This window comes from Pantherophis guttatus, chromosome 18 (assembly GCF_059756535.1).
Source record: "Pantherophis guttatus breed Tessera chromosome 18, ASM5975653v1, whole genome shotgun sequence".
Taxonomy (NCBI): Eukaryota; Metazoa; Chordata; class Lepidosauria; order Squamata; family Colubridae; genus Pantherophis; species Pantherophis guttatus.
Window position 1 is genome coordinate 2,988,495 of NC_142080.1, and position 17,329 is coordinate 3,005,823.

The following is a 17,329-nucleotide window of genomic DNA, read 5'->3' on the forward strand; positions in this document are numbered from 1 at the left end:
TTCATTGGCTGCTAGCACGGCTATTTTATAGGTTCCCCGCGGGGACTCAGGAGACCAATCAGCGTACAGACACACCTGGGGGAAATCTCCTCATTGGTTGAAAACGAGGCGGCTCTAATCCTTTACCTGAGACTCCCCTCTCGAACCCCTTTTTTCAATTTGATTGACACCCTAATTAAACAAATTTAATTTAAAATTTAAAATGTACAATTATATTTTTAATAAATAAATTTTAAAAACATATTAAATTAATTTTAAAAATAAAATTAATGGTTAATTTGAAACCAAGGCGGATATTTTTTTTTTAAAAAAAGGATAAAACTTCATAAAATGTGAATATTATTGACTGTCTCCTGTTTCTCATCTCATTCATAACCAAAATGCATTGTTGGTCCCTGCCAGGATGATGGAATATGCGGCCTAAACAGGAAAAAATGGGACTTGTAGTCCCCTCTGACAAAGGTTGTGAGAACGGGACTGATGGGAGTTGTAGTTTGACAGACATAATGCTGGTAGGGGGGGACGCTGAGGTAATTCCGAGCTCAGCCAATTACGTCCCGCCACGTCTATCCGAAGCATCCGCCCCCTCCGGCCCTTCCGCCCAATCAGCATCGAAGGCGGAGGCTTTTGAAAAGCGGCGGTTCGGGGAAACTAAGCGAGGGGAAAACCCGCGCGAGGCCGAGAAAGGGGCGCATGCGCAACAAAGGCGGGCGCCTCCCCCTTCCCGTCTTCTTCCAACTGGCGCCGGCCAGCTCGGGCCTTCGGGAGCCGCCGGGAAACGCCGAGCAGCGGCCGGACGGAGCGAGCCAGACGCCGCCGCCGCCCGCCCCGCCGTCGCCTTCCCCGATCATGACGCACAAGCAGATCTACTATTCGGATAAATACGACGATGAGGAATTCGAGTACCGGTGAGAAGGGGGCGGAGCCAGGCGTGACGGGCAGGCGCGGGGAGGCGGGGTTGGAGGTTTCCGCGACGACCGTACGTGAGGGGGCGGGGCTTGGGGGAAGGGGGCGGGGCTCCGTCGGGGGGCGGGGTTTGGGAGGCTGCTGGAGCATTATTCTAGTATTTTTTGCCCTTTTTTGGGGGGGGGGTTCGACTTTTGTTATTCAAGAAATGATGTATATTTTTTTAAAAAAAATCTATTATTTATATTTATAAAAAAGAAATTAAAATAGAGGCTCCCAAAAGAAGCAAAAAAAAAAACTTTTTTACAATAGAAAAAAAAAAATTAATAAGCTGCATTAAAAAAAAACCATGCATTGTCTTTTTAGCCTTTTTTTAAAAAAAAGGGAAAAAAATCCTAATTTTTGCATATGCTTCCCAGGATCTCCTAGAGTCGGGCAGTCGATAAATTTAAATGAATAAACAGGATTAAATATTTTATTTTAATGGTGACTTTTTTTTTGTAATCTCGACTTTTGATTGGCTTATCGATGGATCACCCCACCCTCCTTGCTTCGAACTCTTTTATAAAAAATCTAGGAGGCTGTAAAAAATCCTTTTCTCCCTCCAAAAAAACCACAAAAAACCCCCATTGTTTGGCAATGATTTGGACTCCACCTCCCATGGTTCCCAGCCTTTCGCTGGGGCTGATGGGAGTGGAGGCATGAGAGCCCTTGACAGCAAGTCCGGCTGAGATCGGACGGGATTCGGGAAGGAGACTCCACAAAGAGGCTTCCCAGCAAGTTAAGAAGTTCTGGATAAGTTTGGTGGGACTACAACTCCCATCACTCTGTAGGCGGGCTTTGCCTCTCTTCCTCTTTGACAGCCCCGGGGTGAGATTTTGTAGATTGGACTGGTGTTTATTGACCTCTTGCTCCTCCTCTTCCCCCCCTCTCCTCCCCGGCTTTTCTTGCAGGCACGTCATGCTTCCCAAAGACATCGCCAAGTTGGTCCCCAAGACTCATCTAATGTCCGAATCGGAGTGGCGCAACCTGGGCGTCCAACAGAGCCAGGGCTGGGTCCATTACATGATCCACGAACCAGGTAGGGCGAAACCTACCTGCCGCTTGGATCTTAAGGTCTCGATGCAAAGTATCAAGGTCGAGCATCGATTTCAATTAGTATCCTCCTCCTCTCCTAATAAGGTTTAAAAAGCCCTTGGCCACCGATGGCCACCGAGTTGACTTGAATCATCCCTTAAAGAGCCAGTTTGGTCTTGTGGTTAAAACACCAGGCTAGAAAGCAGGAGACAATGAGTTCTAGTTTCGCCTGAGATGTGAAAGCCAATTGGGCCAATCACCAGGAGACGGTGAGTTCTAGTCCCGCCTTAGGCATGAAAGCCAGCTGGGTGACTCTGGGTCAATCACCAGGAGACGGTGAGTTCTAGTCCCGCCTTAGGCACGAAAGCCAGCTGGGTGACTTTGGGCCAATCACCAGGTGACAGTGAGTTCTAGTCCCACCTTAGGCACGAAAGCCAGCTGGGTGACTTTGGGCCAATCACCAGGAGACGGTGAGTTCTAGTCCCACCTTAGACACGAAAGTCGGCTGGGTGACTTTGGGCCAATCACCAGGAGACGGTGAGTTCTAGTCCCACCTTAGGCACGAAAGTCGGCTGGGTGACTTTGGGCCAATCACCAGGAGACGGTGAGTTCTAGTCCCACCTTAGGCACGAAAGTCGGCTGGGTGACTTTGGGCCAATCACCAGGAGACGGTGAGTTCTAGTCCCACCTTAGGCACGAAAGTCGGCTGGGTGACTTTGGGCCAATCACCAGGAGACGGTGAGTTCTAGTCCCACCTTAGGCATGAAAGCCAGCTGGGTGACTTTGGGCCAATCACCAGGCGACAGTGAGTTCTAGTCCCACCTTAGGCACAAAAATTGGGTGACTTTGGAGCGGTCACCCTCAGCTGAGCCCACCTCACAGGGTGGTGGTTGTTGGGGAAAACAGGGATATGTTTGCCGTCTTGATTTCTTTTAAAAAATAAAACCGGCGGGATGCAAATAAATAAAAATAAATTATTCCAAACTCGCCTTTGCCCAGCAATGACGCGATCCTGGATCGCTCTGTCATTCAAAATCTGATTATTTTCTGAATCTTCCCCCTCCACATAAAAACTGATCTGAGGGATTTGATGAACCGCTTTCCTTCTGGAGGAAAAAATCCGAGTTCTCGGGATCTTTTTCAAGTGCCGTTTCTTTCCCTTTCCAGAGCCACACATCCTTCTCTTCCGAAGACCGTTGCCCAAGAAAGTCGAAAAATGACAACACATCCTCCGTCGTCTTCTGTGTTTTCGATAGAAGCACCTTTTTGGGAGAACAGTTGGGGTTCTTTTATCTCTGTCGTAAAATTCCGAGAAACATTTTCAAGATGCCCGTCCCAGAAAATACCGCTCGACAGGCAAACAAGCAGCCAAGAAAAACTGGTTTTGCCTCCGATATTTTATCTGGCCGAAGCCATCTTCGAGAACCGATAACAACTTGACTTTTTTAAAAAAATGTTTTTTTATATACTGGCTGAAAGCTTGGCCCGCCCGAGGCTCCTAAATCGTGTTTTTTTTTTTAAATCCCTGGTCATGCAAAACTTTGTCCTGCTCCGTCGTTCTTAAAACGTACCTTTCCTTTTTTAATCTCATATTTCAAACTTCTGCTTTAGAGCTTTTAATATGATTAACTTTTGATATGGTTGTTCTTTGGGCTGGGTTAATAAAAGGGTCACCGTGTGTCAAGGATCATTTCTGCCTTCGGGTACCCCAATTCGGTCGCGGTTTTCTACATGGCTTAATCTAATGTAACTTGGAGATTGGAATCTGTTGGTGGAAGGAGGAATCGTGTCACAGATTAACTGAAAATTAGGAGAAAAATAACAGAACGGTCGATGTAGCTACACTGGGTTCAAACAACAAATTTGAAGGGCGCTGGCGTGAAGGATTAAAATTCAACCAGGTTGACTCCCAAGGAAAGCCAGTCAGAACTTTAAACTTTGATCCTTGATCTCTTTTTAAGAAAAAAATCAATAAAAATTGGCAATATTTAAGCTTTGGGTTCAATGGACAAATGCAGCGACTTTGTGTAGTTACATCCATGTTGCAACCCAATTTATGAGTCGGTATATAACCTATTGTACCAAGAAATATTCTATATATATTCTTGTTTTCCTTGTGCTTATTTCTGTTTTTAAGTTTCCTTTCAAGGCCTTTATTTTATTTTATTTTTTTAAAAAAAATCTTTATTGATGGAACTGCTTTCTGCGTTACTTGCGTTACGCTGGAAACGCAATTTCCTAAAAGATTGTTTTAACTGCAGTTTAATTGCGTTGTGTGTTTATTATGTTACCTGGGGGTAGGGATGGTTTTAAAAGCAAGGTGTGTAAAGAGCTGAACTCGCACGAGTAACCTAAAGCTTAATTAATTGTTTGGTTTTCTTTTGACTGACCGATCCGAAGATTCCTTTCCTCTCCTGACCTGATCCGAATAAAGATTGTTTATACGGGATTTGGGTCCGTTTATTTTGGCCGATCGATCCGGTGCTTTCGAAAGCGATCCGTAGGGGGGGGGGGAATCTAGGCTACATTTCCAATCCTTGGACTCCGTGTAGTGTAAATAATGTAGGGTTGTGTGTAATAACGTTGGGGTGTTTGTGTAAAGCCTCACATGTGCAATCCAAGGGAAAAGATCAGCCTTCTTGGCAGTTTAGAATTTTTAAAAATAGCGGAGCATAAAAGGAAAGATGGCTGGGGAGGGAAGAGGAGTTTTTTCATTCCCTTCCATTCCCTTCTTTTCATCCATTTGCTTCCTTCCCTTCCATCTTTTCCTTCCCTTTCTTCTCTTTCCTTCCTTTCCGTTGCCGTCTTCATCCATTTACTTCCTTCTCTTTTCCCTTCCCTTCATCCACTTACTTCCATCTTTCCCTTCCATTTCTTCCCTTCCCCTCATCCATATAGAATATAGAAAGATCCCTTCCATCTTTCCTTCCTTTTCCTTCCCTTCTTCATCCGTTTGTTTCCTTCCTTCCTTTCCCTTTCCTTCCTTCCCTTCATCCATTTACTTCCTTTCCTTCCTTCCATCTTTCCCTTCCATTTCTTCCCTTTTCCCTTCCCTTCATCCATTTACTCCCATCTTTCCTTTTCTTCCTTTTCCTTCCCTTCATCCGTTTACTTCCATCTTTCCCTTCCATTTCTTCCCTTTTCCCTTCCCCTCTTTCCTTTTTTTTTCCTTTTTCCTTTTTACTCCCATCTTTCCTTTTCTTCCTTTTCCTTCCCTTCATCCGTTTACTTCCTTCCATCTTTCCCTTCCATTCTTCCCTTCTTTTCCCTTCCCTTCATCCATTTATTCCCTTCCATCTTTCCTTTCCCTTCCCCATCCATTTACTTCCTTCCTTTCCTTTCCTTCCTCCCCTTCATCCATTTACTTCCTTCCTTCCATCTTTCCCTTCCATTTACTCCCATCGTTCCTTTCCTTCCTTTCCCTTCCCTTCTTCATCCATTTACTTCTTTCCCATGCCTTTCTTTCTTTTCTTACTAGCCAAGTGGGATTGGACGCCCAAGGGATTTCTCTCTGCCAAGCCAGCTTTAAGCAGAAATGACAGTTTCCAACATTGCACATAATCCAGAAAGTGGGTGGCTTGAGTCACTCAGCCAAATGTCACGAGGATGCAATATATATATATTACCCAATATTATATATTATATTTATATATATATAAAATATAATATATAATATTATATATATTATTTTATTTTATATATTATTTTATTTTATTTTATATATAATATAATATTTTATATATATTTAAAAAAAAAAAACCCAAAGAACCCTTTGCAAATAACTCCTTTATACAAGGCAGGGCCAGGAGGCATGATGGGAAATGTAGTTTCCCGGGGCCTAGAGCGTCGCTCTCTTTGCAACGCCGCCCGCTCCTGTTGGCCAATCCGCGTTTCTTCCGCTTCCCGCTCGACCAATAGCAAGCGAGGCGGGCGGGGCTGGTAAGAAGCAGAAGCCAATGCGCGGGCGGTAGGCGGAGCTCCCGGGCAGTTGCTTGAACAAGGCTTGGGTAAGTCGGGGGTGCGTGGGAACTCCCCGGGTCTTGCTTGAAATGGTATCTCCCACCTTGTCGGTTTGGGGGGAAAAGGGGGCTCCTGAGCATGGGCAGAGTGTCAAAGACCCAAAGAAGTGAAGCTTTCTCTCTTTTGGGGTTGCTTAAAGCCTTAAACTATTATAGGATGAATCATAGTCTTGGGAAATAGTCCCTGGATGGCTCAATCCTTGTTTTAATGTCTCAGTGTAGCTGGAATAGATAAATAAATGCGGATTTATTCCTGAAAAAAGGGTGCAATTAATCCACAATTTAGGAAGCTGATTTGAATGGATTCATTCAATCGATCAATGGAAGCCAGTCAGTTTAATTCCATTTTAAGGTGCCCGCATCTACGACGCGTTAAGATACCTTCGTTAGTAACAGGAACAGAGTTGGAAGGGGGAGCCTTGGAGGTCATCTAGTCCAACCCCCTGCTCGCGCAGGAGAACCGTACTAGGGGATTCGAACCGCCGAAGTGCCGACCTTTCCGATCGACAAGCTCGACGGTCTTAGCCACCGAGCCACCTAGTCGGTCGGTACTTAATAATAATCGTAAATAAAGTAGAATCAACCAGCCAGAACAAACCTGTGGGGGTCCTTGGTGATTTTCTTGCAGACGTTTTTTGACCAAACTAGGTAACGGCATCAAGGGTAGACTGGAGGTGGGTTTTATGAAAAGGAGGAGGAGGAGGAGGAAAACACATGAAGTCCATGGTACTCTCTGAAGCTTGTTTTCTTGCAGACGTTTCCTGACCCAACTAGGTAACATCTTCAGTCTCCTACAGAGGAAACAACACTCCTTTCTAACTGATAACGTTACCTAGCTGGGTCAGGAAACATCTGCGAGGAAACCGCCGAACTCAGAGAGCACCGAAGGTCCCAAATTTCAACCCCGAGCTACAAATACTCTCCTTTATTTAAAGTAATAATAATCCTGCAAGAATTTTTTTTTAAAAAAAAAAATACCTGCAATCATAGGACTCGTCAGAGACGTATTAATTTCCGAAGGGGTTTTGCAGGTAACGCAGCTTCAGAAACTCCTCCGAAGCGACATTTCGAACTGGCAGCTTTCAAGGGACGGTCACTCCTGCGCTGGGAACTTTGGCTCTGCAGGAACGTTGTGCACGCCGGAGAGCCCAGGCGGTGTCTGCAAACCATGGCGACTGAGGTGGATGGGGAGACGCCGAAAGACAGAGGGGGCCGCCCCCAATCTGCAGCCGTGACCGCTGGCATCATCGTCATCGGAGACGAGATCTTAAAGGTAGGTGATCCTTTGCGCATCGGCGTACGCTTTGGGGAAATCGAGGCAGCTTCGATCGGAGAATTAATCTATTTTTCCCCCCCAATAAATTCAACCTGGCGATATTCAGATTCAGTCATTTCCTCCATTTATATCTTGCTTTTTGCATTAGCGTTTTTCTTCTATATTTATTCATATTGTTGCATTTTGCAGTTCGATCCTAGGTAGATATTTCTCTCTCTCTGGGCACACTGAGAATATATCTGCTGAACAAGATGTCAGAGCTTCAACGCTGGCATAGAGAGAGAGAGAGAGAGATAAGCTCTGAACTTTTGCCTGCTAAATCCCTTTGAAGTCGGGTTGTCGTGGAAATGAAGAGGGGGGGGGAACATTCCTGGGAAATGACGAGACAAGAAGTCTGAAGAATGACTTGGAAGATAGCCAATGAGAAGCAGAGATTTGGGGATCGGAAAGGGGGGGATTGGGGGGGCAAAAGGTCAGTCTTGTCCGCGTCGAGTCATGATCCGGTGGCTGTGCTCAATTAAAGAAAAGATTTCCGTAAAGATTCGCAGTTTGGAAATTCATTTATTTTGAGATAGCATCGAAGTCTGACACAAAACTCCTCATTGGCGACAGGAAAGGCATCCGGCCATTTTTGCTAGCTCCATTCAGTTGCTCAGATTCCACCCCGCAAGGGATTATGGAGTCGTTAACTGATGATGATGATCTTCTTCGACTAAAGATTATCCTTTTAATAATCTCTCTCTTTTTTTTGTCTTTTTTCAGGGATTCACGCAAGATACCAATTCTTTTTTCATGTGCCGGAAACTCCGCTCGCTTGGGGTGAAGGTAGCCAAGATCTCCGTCGTGCCCGACGAGGTGGAGGCCATAGCCACCGAGGTGAAGACTTTCGCAGATAGGTTCACTTATGTCTTGACGTCAGGCGGCATTGGCCCCACACACGACGACGTCACCTTTGAAGCGGTCGCAAAAGCCTTCGGGGAGAAAATCCAACCCCATCCCGAGATGGTGGAACTCGTCCAGAAATTTTTCGGCCACCAATCCAAGCCCGAAAGCCCTAAAATGAAGCTGGCTTGCGTCCCCGAATCGTCTCTTCTCAATTACGGGGTGGACGACAAGACGGGACGTACCTTCCCGTATCCCCTGATCAGCGTCCGGAACGTCTACATTTTCCCCGGAATCCCCTCGTTGATGAAACGGGCCCTGGACGGTCTCGGATATCTTTTCCGAAACGAGAAGACTCAGTTTTACACCCGGGAGATCTACGTGAACGTTGAAGAAACTCGGATCGCTTCGGTGCTTAACGAAGCGAACGCCAAATTTTGGCCTCGCACCAACCTGGGCTCGTACCCGGATTGGGTCAGCAACTACCACCGAGTGAAGCTGATCCTGGACTCGGACTCGGAGGCGGATCTGGACGAGATGCACGCTTACCTGATGGAGAACTTACCCCAAGGGGTGGTGGTGCCTTTGATAGCCGATCCCGTCTCCCGGGCCGCTACGGATGTCTACGGATTGGCTGAGTCCGGTAGGTAGCCTCGTCCGCCGTATGGATTATCTCGAGTCTGATAAGTAGCCCTATCCGCCCATATGGATGTTGTTGTTTTTTTAAACGGGAGGACCAGTCGAGTTGGTATCTAACTACAAGTCCCATTCCTCAGTACATCTATGCTAGAAGATACAGATGGTCCTCAATTTACGACATTTCGTTTAGCAAGCATGCAAAGTTATGACAGCGCCGAAGAAAGTGATTTACAGCCCGTCCTTCCAATTACAATCATCACAGCATCCCTGAAGTCATGTGATGGCGATCCAGTGTTTAGCAACTGTCTCCCACTATCCCTATCCCTATCCCTATGCGCAGAAGGGAAATCTATCTATCTATCTATCTATCTATCATCTCTCTCTCTCTCTCTCTCTCATCTATCTGTCTCTATCATCTCTGTCTCTCTCTCTCTCTAATCTCTCTATATCTATCTCTATCTCTCTATATCTATATTTATCTCTAATCTATATCTCTAATCTCTCTCTCTCTAATCTCTCCATCTCTATATCTATCTCTAATCTACCTATCTATATCTCACTCTATTTCTCTATATCTCTATCTCTCTCCAATCTATCTCTATTTATATCTATCTCTAATTATCTATATCTATCTATCTATCTCTAATCTATATCTATCTAATCTATCTCTAATCTATATATCTCTCTAATCTCTATCTATCTATCTCTATCTTTAATCTATATCTATCTCACTCTAATCTATCTCTATCTCTATATCTCTCTAATTATCTATATCTATCTCTAGCTTTAATCTATATCTCTATCTTTATATCTATCTCACTCTAATCTCTCTCTCTATTTCTAATTATATCTATCTCTAATTTATATCTATCTATCTCTAATCTATCTCTAATTTTTATCTATCTCTAATCTATCTCTAATTTATATGTATCTATCTATCTCTAATCTATATCTCTATCTCTATCTAATCTATAATCTATATCTCTAATCTATCTAATCTATCTATAATCTATATCTCTAATCTATCTATCTATCTATCTAAGCAAAGTCTACAAGAAAGGCAACAGTCACGTGATGTCTCGTTTAATGGCTGTGGTGATTCATTTATCGACCATGGCAAAAAAAAAAAAAGTAGTTGTGAAATCGGGCGTGGCCGCGTTTAACAGCTCATTTAAACGCTTCACCGCTTAAAAGACAGGTTTTCCAGTCTCCATGGCAGTCATAAATCGAGGACTGTTTGTATAGATCAGCTACCCAAGAGGCCCCTGGATTTCCAGCCTTGTCAGTCACGATTTTACTCACCGTACCTCCTTTTCCTCCTAACCTGCAGGTTCTCCTCTTGGCCAGAAGGTGGCAGCGTCGCTCAGGACCATCGAGGAAGGCTTGGATAATTACAGCGTCTCCAAAATTTGCGTTGGGTTTAACGGCGGGAAGGACTGCACCGCCTTGTTACACCTTTCTTACGCCGCCGTGCAGAGGTGCCTCGCTTTCGACACTGTTTTGGCAACCTCACACAGTGATACAAAACCAGCCTCTCACATAGTCGCACTTCAAAAAAAAATTTTTTTTAAAAATTTTGCTACTTTTTAAAAAGGAGATGCATTGTTTCTAGTCCTCATTGTTGACTTCCAGGCCTCTATTCCCTTGCCAAGCTCCCAAATTCAGTCTTTTGCTTGGAGAGCTTAAACCAGGTGGTTAAAAGTGTCGGCACAGGTAGTCCTCAATTTATGACCATTCATTTAGTGACCGAAGTTATGACGGCACTGAACAAACAATGAGATTTACGACTGTTTCTCACACTTGGTAAGGTGGTAAGATGAGGCAAAACTCGCTTCACAAATGTCTCATTCGGCAACAGAAATTTTGGGGCTCAATTGTGGTCGTAAGTCCGGGGACCGCCTGTATTCGGCCTGCCTTCTCTACCCAATTTGGTGTGTAAACCTGGTGGATTAACGTCCCCCAACACCTGGGGATGATGGGTGTTGTTATCCACCTTTAGCGATAGGAGAACCTACAGCTGGCCCAGGTTACAACTCTCATCTCGATGCTCAAAGCTACAGTCCTCAATTTATGACAGTTCATTTAGCGACCGTCCAAATGAGTTGTCCGGGATTAGAGGCACCTTGAAAAGCCAAGCTATCTCGAGAGAGAGGCTATTGCTCATTTTTCCTTTTTTTTAAAACCATTTTTTGCTTCTCGGCAGGCGATATCCGGAGAAGTTGGAGCAGCTGCAAGCTCTATACATCCGTACTGTTCTTCCTTTCCCGGAGATGGAAGAATTTATTCAAGTTACAGCTCAGAGGTAGGCACCAACCCTTCCTTTTGGGAAAGCCTTCTGCCGCCTTGATTTTCATCCCAAAGCCAGCTGGGTTGGAAAAATCAATGCAAAATTTGATTTGTGCCAGCCACTTTCTCCTAGCCCTAAAAAAGAAGCAATGGCAAAAGCCCTTCTTGGGGAAAAATAAATAAATAAAACGACTGGGGCTCATCCAAGAATTGGATGCAATTTTTAAAATATATATATATATATAGTCCATTCATCCGACCCGTCAACAAGTCCAGTGTGGGGGAACGGATTTGAAACACGGATTCGTGCAGAATTTGACGATTTCCCTTTTTAATCTTCCCACGTTTTTTCCGGCAGGTACAAGCTTCACATTCGTGTGGTCCATGGGAACATCAAAGAAGCTCTGGGGATCCTGAAGGGTCAGCAGCCGGATGTGGAGGCTGTGTTGATGGGCACCCGCCGGACAGACCCCTACTCCTGCTCCTTGAAGCCCTTCTGCATGACGGACGCAGAATGGCCGCAGTACATGCGGGTCAACCCTCTGCTGGTGAGCCCTGCTTCGACGGCTCTTTTAATAGACTTTTTTTTAAAAAAAAAAAAATCCATTAAAATTTGCTAGTTTAATTTTCAATTTGAATAGGCGCTTTTCATTTTCGTTTCACTTTTCAAAAACCAAATATTGCAGGCGGTCCTCATCGGAGCCCGCTAATTCCCAGACTGTCTCGCCGCGACGTCAAACCGGAAGGCATGAGTCGACGGCGGATTGTACGACCGTGTTTGCCACGGTTGGGTTAGCGAATCGCAGGGTTGTTAAATGAATCCAATCCCCCCCCCCCCGTGGACTTGACTTGTTTTGAAGCTGACTGGGAAGGTCGCAAAAGGGGAATCGCGTGACACCCCCCCCACCCCGAGATGCTGCAACAGTCATAAATACGAGCCGGTTGCCCAGTGCTTCATTTACTGCGAAGGTTGTAAGAGCGAGAGGTGTCAAATATCTCTTAATTCTCTCTCTTTTTTTCCTCCCCTTTCTTGATTGGTGCCTAGGACTGGACTTACCACGATATATGGAGTTTCCTTCGCAGCCTTTATATCCCTTACTGCATTCTGTACGACAAGGGGTGAGTGCGCTAATGTCTTGAATTTTTATCTAATTCAGGAGGGAAAAAATGTCTTTACAGGTGTATTTGCACTAGGACAGTGATGGCTAACCTTTCTGCCATCGCGTGCCAGGAGCGGGGGAGAGCAGGGGGAGGTCGCGCACACATGTGCCCACACCCATAATTCTATGTGCACACCATAAGTTGGCAAACGGGCCGTTTCTGGCTTCCGGAGAGCCTCCTGGGGGGTGGGGAAGGCTGTTTTTGCCCTCCCCAGACTCCTAGAAAGGCTCTGGGGACAGCAAAAAACGGGCCTTCCGATCCCATCGGAAGTTGGCAAACGGGCTGTTTTCGGCCTCTGGAGGGCCTCTGTGGGGAAGGTGTGTGTGAGGAAGGCTGTTTCGCCCTCCCCAGACTCCTAGAAAGGCTCTGGGGACAGCAAAAAATGGGCCTTCCGATCCCACCGGAAGTTGGCAAACGGGCCGTTTCTGGCTTCTGGAGAGCCTCCTGGGGAGTGGGGAAGGCTGTTTTTGCCCTCCCCAGACTCCTAGAAAGGCTCTGGGGACAGCAAAAAACGAGCCTTCCCCACCACCCCCAAGGCACTCCGGCGGCAGGAAACAGCCTGTTTCCCGACTTCTGGTGGGCCCAGGAGGCCTGAAAATCAGATGCGTGCACCAGAGCTGAGCTCACATGCCCACTGATATGGCTACGCATGCCACCTGTGGCACACGTGGCCATAGGTTTGCCGTCATGGCACTAGGAAATATTCCAGGAAGCTTTTAAAAGGCCAGACAGATTTAAAATTTGAGGGTAGGAGGAAGAAGAGAGAGAGAGAGAAATGATTTAGGACTCTGTAGTCCCTTCCGGGGTAGAGCCTGAATGGAGCTGAGTGTTTTAGTGGCCAGATGCCTTTCCTGTTGCCAATGAGGAGTTTTGTTCAGCAGATAATATTCTCATCGTGCCCAGAGAGAGAAATATCTGCCTCTAACCTAGGATCGAACTCACAGCCGCCGGATTGTGAGGCCAGAGCTCCACCTCTAAGCCACCGCACCACTCTCAGCATTTCTATGATGGCGGGTTTAAAATTCACACGCTTGGCAACTGACTCATTTATGACGGGCGCAGTTTCCGGGCTCACGCGATCCTCTTTTGCGACCTTCTGATAGGCCAAAAGCTGGATTCGCTTAACAACCGTCTTCCTTCCTTAACACCCACAGCGACTCCCTTAACAACGGTGGCAAGGAAGGCTGTAAAACGAGGCAAAACTCGCTTTGGCGACCGTCTCGCTTAGCGACGGAAATTTGGGGCTCAATGTTGGCCATAAGTCGAGGACCGCTTGTACTGTATATCATGAGGTTGATTAGCCCTGGATTGAAAATGTGAGGGGATGTTTGTTTGTTTGTTTGTTTGTTTTCATGCTGGCTTCACGTATTCGGCAGTTACACCTCGCTGGGTAGCATGACCAACACGCGAAAAAACCAAGCTTTGCGTTACACAAACGCACAAGGCCAGGAGTCCTACCGGCCGGCTTACGAGTTGGAAGACGAAAAAGAAGAACGCATCTCTCGCCATTGAACCCCCCGGGATCGCGCCTCTAGCCGGCAATGCTGGTTTAAGCAAGACCCTGGAGGGGACGAAGTAACTTTTCAAAGAAGGTTTTATCAAGTGTCATAAAATGGAATGCACGGATGAGAGCCATCCTTCGATTGGTCTAGGCCAGGGATCTGCAACCTTAAATATTCAAAGAGCCATTTGGACCCGTTTCACCACAGAAAAGAAAACACCGGGAGTCACAAAAACCCTTCCCGTGCCTGACTATTTCTTGAGCGGCCACAAATCTAGCAAATGTAGTCGAATTAAACATTCTGTTTTCTTCTGAAACTTTTCTTTTCTTGAATTTATCCATGGTTGGCCTACCGGAGGTTGAAAAGCTCAATAAATCGCGTGCCGGTGGGTGTCGCACATTGGCGGTCGTGACACATATTTTGAGTGACAGGGAGCCGCAGCAGAGAGGTGAAAGAGCCACATGTGGCTCCAGAGCTGCAGGTTGCTGACTCCTGAGCTCGGAGGAACTAAATCCTGACCCCGTTTTCGCCCAGCAAATAAACCGTGTTTCTGATATTCTCCGTTTTCTGTATTGGAATAAAAAAATAGGGTTGTTTTTTTCCCCCCCAATTCTCACCGGCCTTCCCTTGTCCTCATTTTACTATGATTGAAGCAAGTCAAAAGGATTATTATTATTATTATTATTATTATTATTATTATTATTATTATTAGTCTCTTTTATTCATTAAACATGAAACTAAGCCACAAGAAAAAGGAATCACAAATATCAGCTGACTGGCACTGATGGTTGATACGGGTTGCTGCCAGCATCCTAAGTATCAACCAAGTATTATTATATTATTATTATCATCATCATCATCCTCCTCTTTTATTTATTAAACATGAAACTCAGTCAACTGAACATTGAAAAATGTGTCACAAATACCATTGACTGGCGCTAATGGTTGATAGGGGTTGCTGCCAGCGTCCTAGGGATCAACCAAGGACCTTCTTAAGATGTACGATGTTGCGAGTAGCGCAGTTTTTTGCACTTCCGCTGGTGTTATTGCAGGAAGCTGCAATTTGCTGATGTGTGTTATAAAATTCTTGGACATGGTACCGAGCGCCCCGGTGACAATGGGTATCACTGTGACATGTTTCATCCATAGCCGCGTAGTTTCGATGGCCAGGTCGCGATAATTCGTGATTTTTTTTCCCAGTTCTTTTTTTTCGATTCTGGCATCTCCTGGTACCGCGATGTCAATAAATTGTACATTTCGGTTTTCGACAACCCTGATATCTGGCGTGTTGTGTTCCCAATGACAATCCGTCTGTATTTGAAAGTCCCACAAGATCTTCACCATCTCATTTTCAGTAACTTTTTCCACTTTGTGCTCCCATGACTTTTCGGATAGAGTATGTCGTATTTTTTACATAATGACCAGTGGATTAATTTAGTAACTCAAACATGTTTTTTATTATTATAACTATTATTATTATTATTATTATTATTATTATTATTATTATTATTATTATTATTATTATGGTAAACAAAATTACGTAGGGAAATAAAATTATGTACCAGTGGTTTTTACTAAACCTACAGCTGTTCTCGGAACCAAAAAAGGATGATCTGAATTCTTAGCCGGAGCTGTTTTTCCTCATCATCCTTGGCAATTTTTCAGCGGGCTGTGGACTTCCAACTCCCAGAATTCAAACACACACACACACCCCGCCTCCCAATCCACCCCAGCCGAGGGAGATATGGAAGCAGAGAGAGCCTCCCTGTCCAAGAGCAGTCTACCTGGGTCAGGAAGTGCAGGCGATCTCAGGCGCCCCACAAGGGAGGCCGCTGTTGGAAACAGGATGGCTGGGCTTCCTTTTGAGCTTCTCGGTTCACTCTCTCTCTCTCTTCCCCCCCTCCTTCCCAAGCCCCCCCCCCCCAAATCCCGGCCCCATGGCAAAGCCGCTTCCCCATTCCTGACTCCGGCGTCCCGGCTCCTCTTGTCTCGGTTTTTTCTTGTTTTTTTCTTTTTTGCAAGCAGTTTCCTGCTTCTCTTGATAAGATCCTGTCCGCCTCCAACCAAGCGCAGCTCGACTGGGGCCGGCGCCAGGGGTCACCCCGTGGCCAGCACTCCCCACTCCCACCCCCGGCTGCTCAGAACCGAGCCAGGCTGGGGAGTCCCTCCCCTCCTGCTGCCCCCAAAAGCCAGCTTTTCTGTTTTTTTGGAGAGCTGGGGCGCAGAGCGCACGCAGAGGGGAAGGGCAATTCATTCCCTTTTGAGATGCTGGTTTTGGCAAGGTGGGGGGGGGATTCCCACTTCCCTCCCCTCCTACCCCCCCCCCAAGAGCCAGCTTTCTCCGGGGAGGGGAGGGGGGCTCAGATCAGATCTGGGTGGGTGGCACTCCTTTTTGGATGCTCCGGGGCGCGCCGTGCGTTTTGGAGAGCTGGGGCGCAGAGCGCACTCAGGGGAAGGGCAATTTGAGATGCTGGCTTTGGGCAAAGTTGGGGTGGGGTGGGGTGGGGACTCCGGCTTCCCTCCCCTCCTGCCCCCAAGAGCCAGCTTTCTCCGGGTGGCGTGGGGGGAAAGGGGGTGTTAAGATCAGAGCTGGATGGGTGGCACTCCGGGCGCGCGTTTTGGAGAGAGCTAAGGGCGCACGCAGGGGAAGGGCAATTCTCTTTGAGATGCTGGCTTTGGCAATGGGGAGGGAGAGAGGGGGGGCGCTGGTTTTGCTAGCAGGACGTGGAGGCGGCGGCGGCGGCGGGGTGGGGAAGCGACCTCCCCAGCCTTGCCTTGCTGGCGCCAAGCGCCGCTGGCTCGGTCCTGGGATCCAGAGCCGCGCGGCGCCAGCGCAATCTCTCGTATCTCTTGGGGGAAGTTGGAAGAGGAAGCCACGAAGATAGCGCGGGGTCGCAACGCCCTGGCTTCTTTAAAGGGGACAGCCTTGCTGATCTTTTGAAAGCCCCCCCCTCCCCTCTCTTTTCTCCCTTTTGGCAGGAGAGCCCCCCCCCCTTCCCTAGATTGGAAGACCCCCACGTTTAGGATGGAAGGGGAAAAAAAATAAAAACCTTGCAAACTTGGATGACTTTCTCCCTACAAAAAAAAAGGGGGGGGGAAACCGTGGCAGGTGCTGCTGCCCTCACCCCCACCCCCATCCCTCAAAGCAAAACCAGGGGATCTTGAGGACTAGAAACCTGGCTTGGCTGGTGGAAAGGTTCCGGGGTTGGGGGGTCCAAGGAGAGCTAGGAAAGTTGGAAAGGTGTGGAATTAATCTATAATGGTCTGACCTAAGTCTTTCCCCTTTTTAAATGGAAATTTTAAATTTGGTTTTAAATTATTGGGGTTTTAAATTTGTTCAGCCAAATTATTTAATTTGTTTTGTTTTATTTTAAATGTTGTATTTATATGTTTTCTTCTATGGCTGTTCACCGCCCTGAGTCCTTCGGGAGTAGGGCGGTATATAAATTCAATAAAATATTAAAAAAAATAATAATCAGAGGAGACGGGGTGTATCTCTAGGGCTGCCTAATGGGGTGCACGGGCATTGATTCTTCCCCTACCTGTGGGGAGGGGGTTTCAGAGGGGCAAAGTGAGAACAA

General features: G+C 46.5%; 2 protein-coding genes across 2 annotated transcripts; both read left to right on the forward strand.

The window, feature by feature from the left end:
- Positions 1-613: 613 nt before the first annotated feature.
- Positions 614-4,432, forward strand: CKS1B (CDC28 protein kinase regulatory subunit 1B). Its single transcript, XM_034406961.3, has 3 exons — positions 614-908; positions 1,860-1,987; positions 3,151-4,432. The coding sequence occupies exons 1-3, from the start codon at positions 694-696 to the stop codon at positions 3,201-3,203; spliced, it is 396 nt and encodes a 131-aa protein (XP_034262852.2). The 5' UTR covers positions 614-693; the 3' UTR covers positions 3,204-4,432.
- A 1,523-nt stretch (positions 4,433-5,955) lies between these two features.
- Positions 5,956-14,064, forward strand: FLAD1 (flavin adenine dinucleotide synthetase 1). The gene is made up of 8 exons (XM_034406962.3): positions 5,956-5,990; positions 7,034-7,275; positions 8,041-8,803; positions 10,130-10,277; positions 11,003-11,101; positions 11,444-11,633; positions 12,131-12,204; positions 13,623-14,064. Exons 2-8 carry the CDS (start codon positions 7,171-7,173, stop codon positions 13,756-13,758), a joined length of 1,515 nt encoding a protein of 504 aa, XP_034262853.2. The 5' UTR covers positions 5,956-5,990; positions 7,034-7,170; the 3' UTR covers positions 13,759-14,064.
- The last annotated feature ends 3,265 nt before the right edge of the window (positions 14,065-17,329 follow it).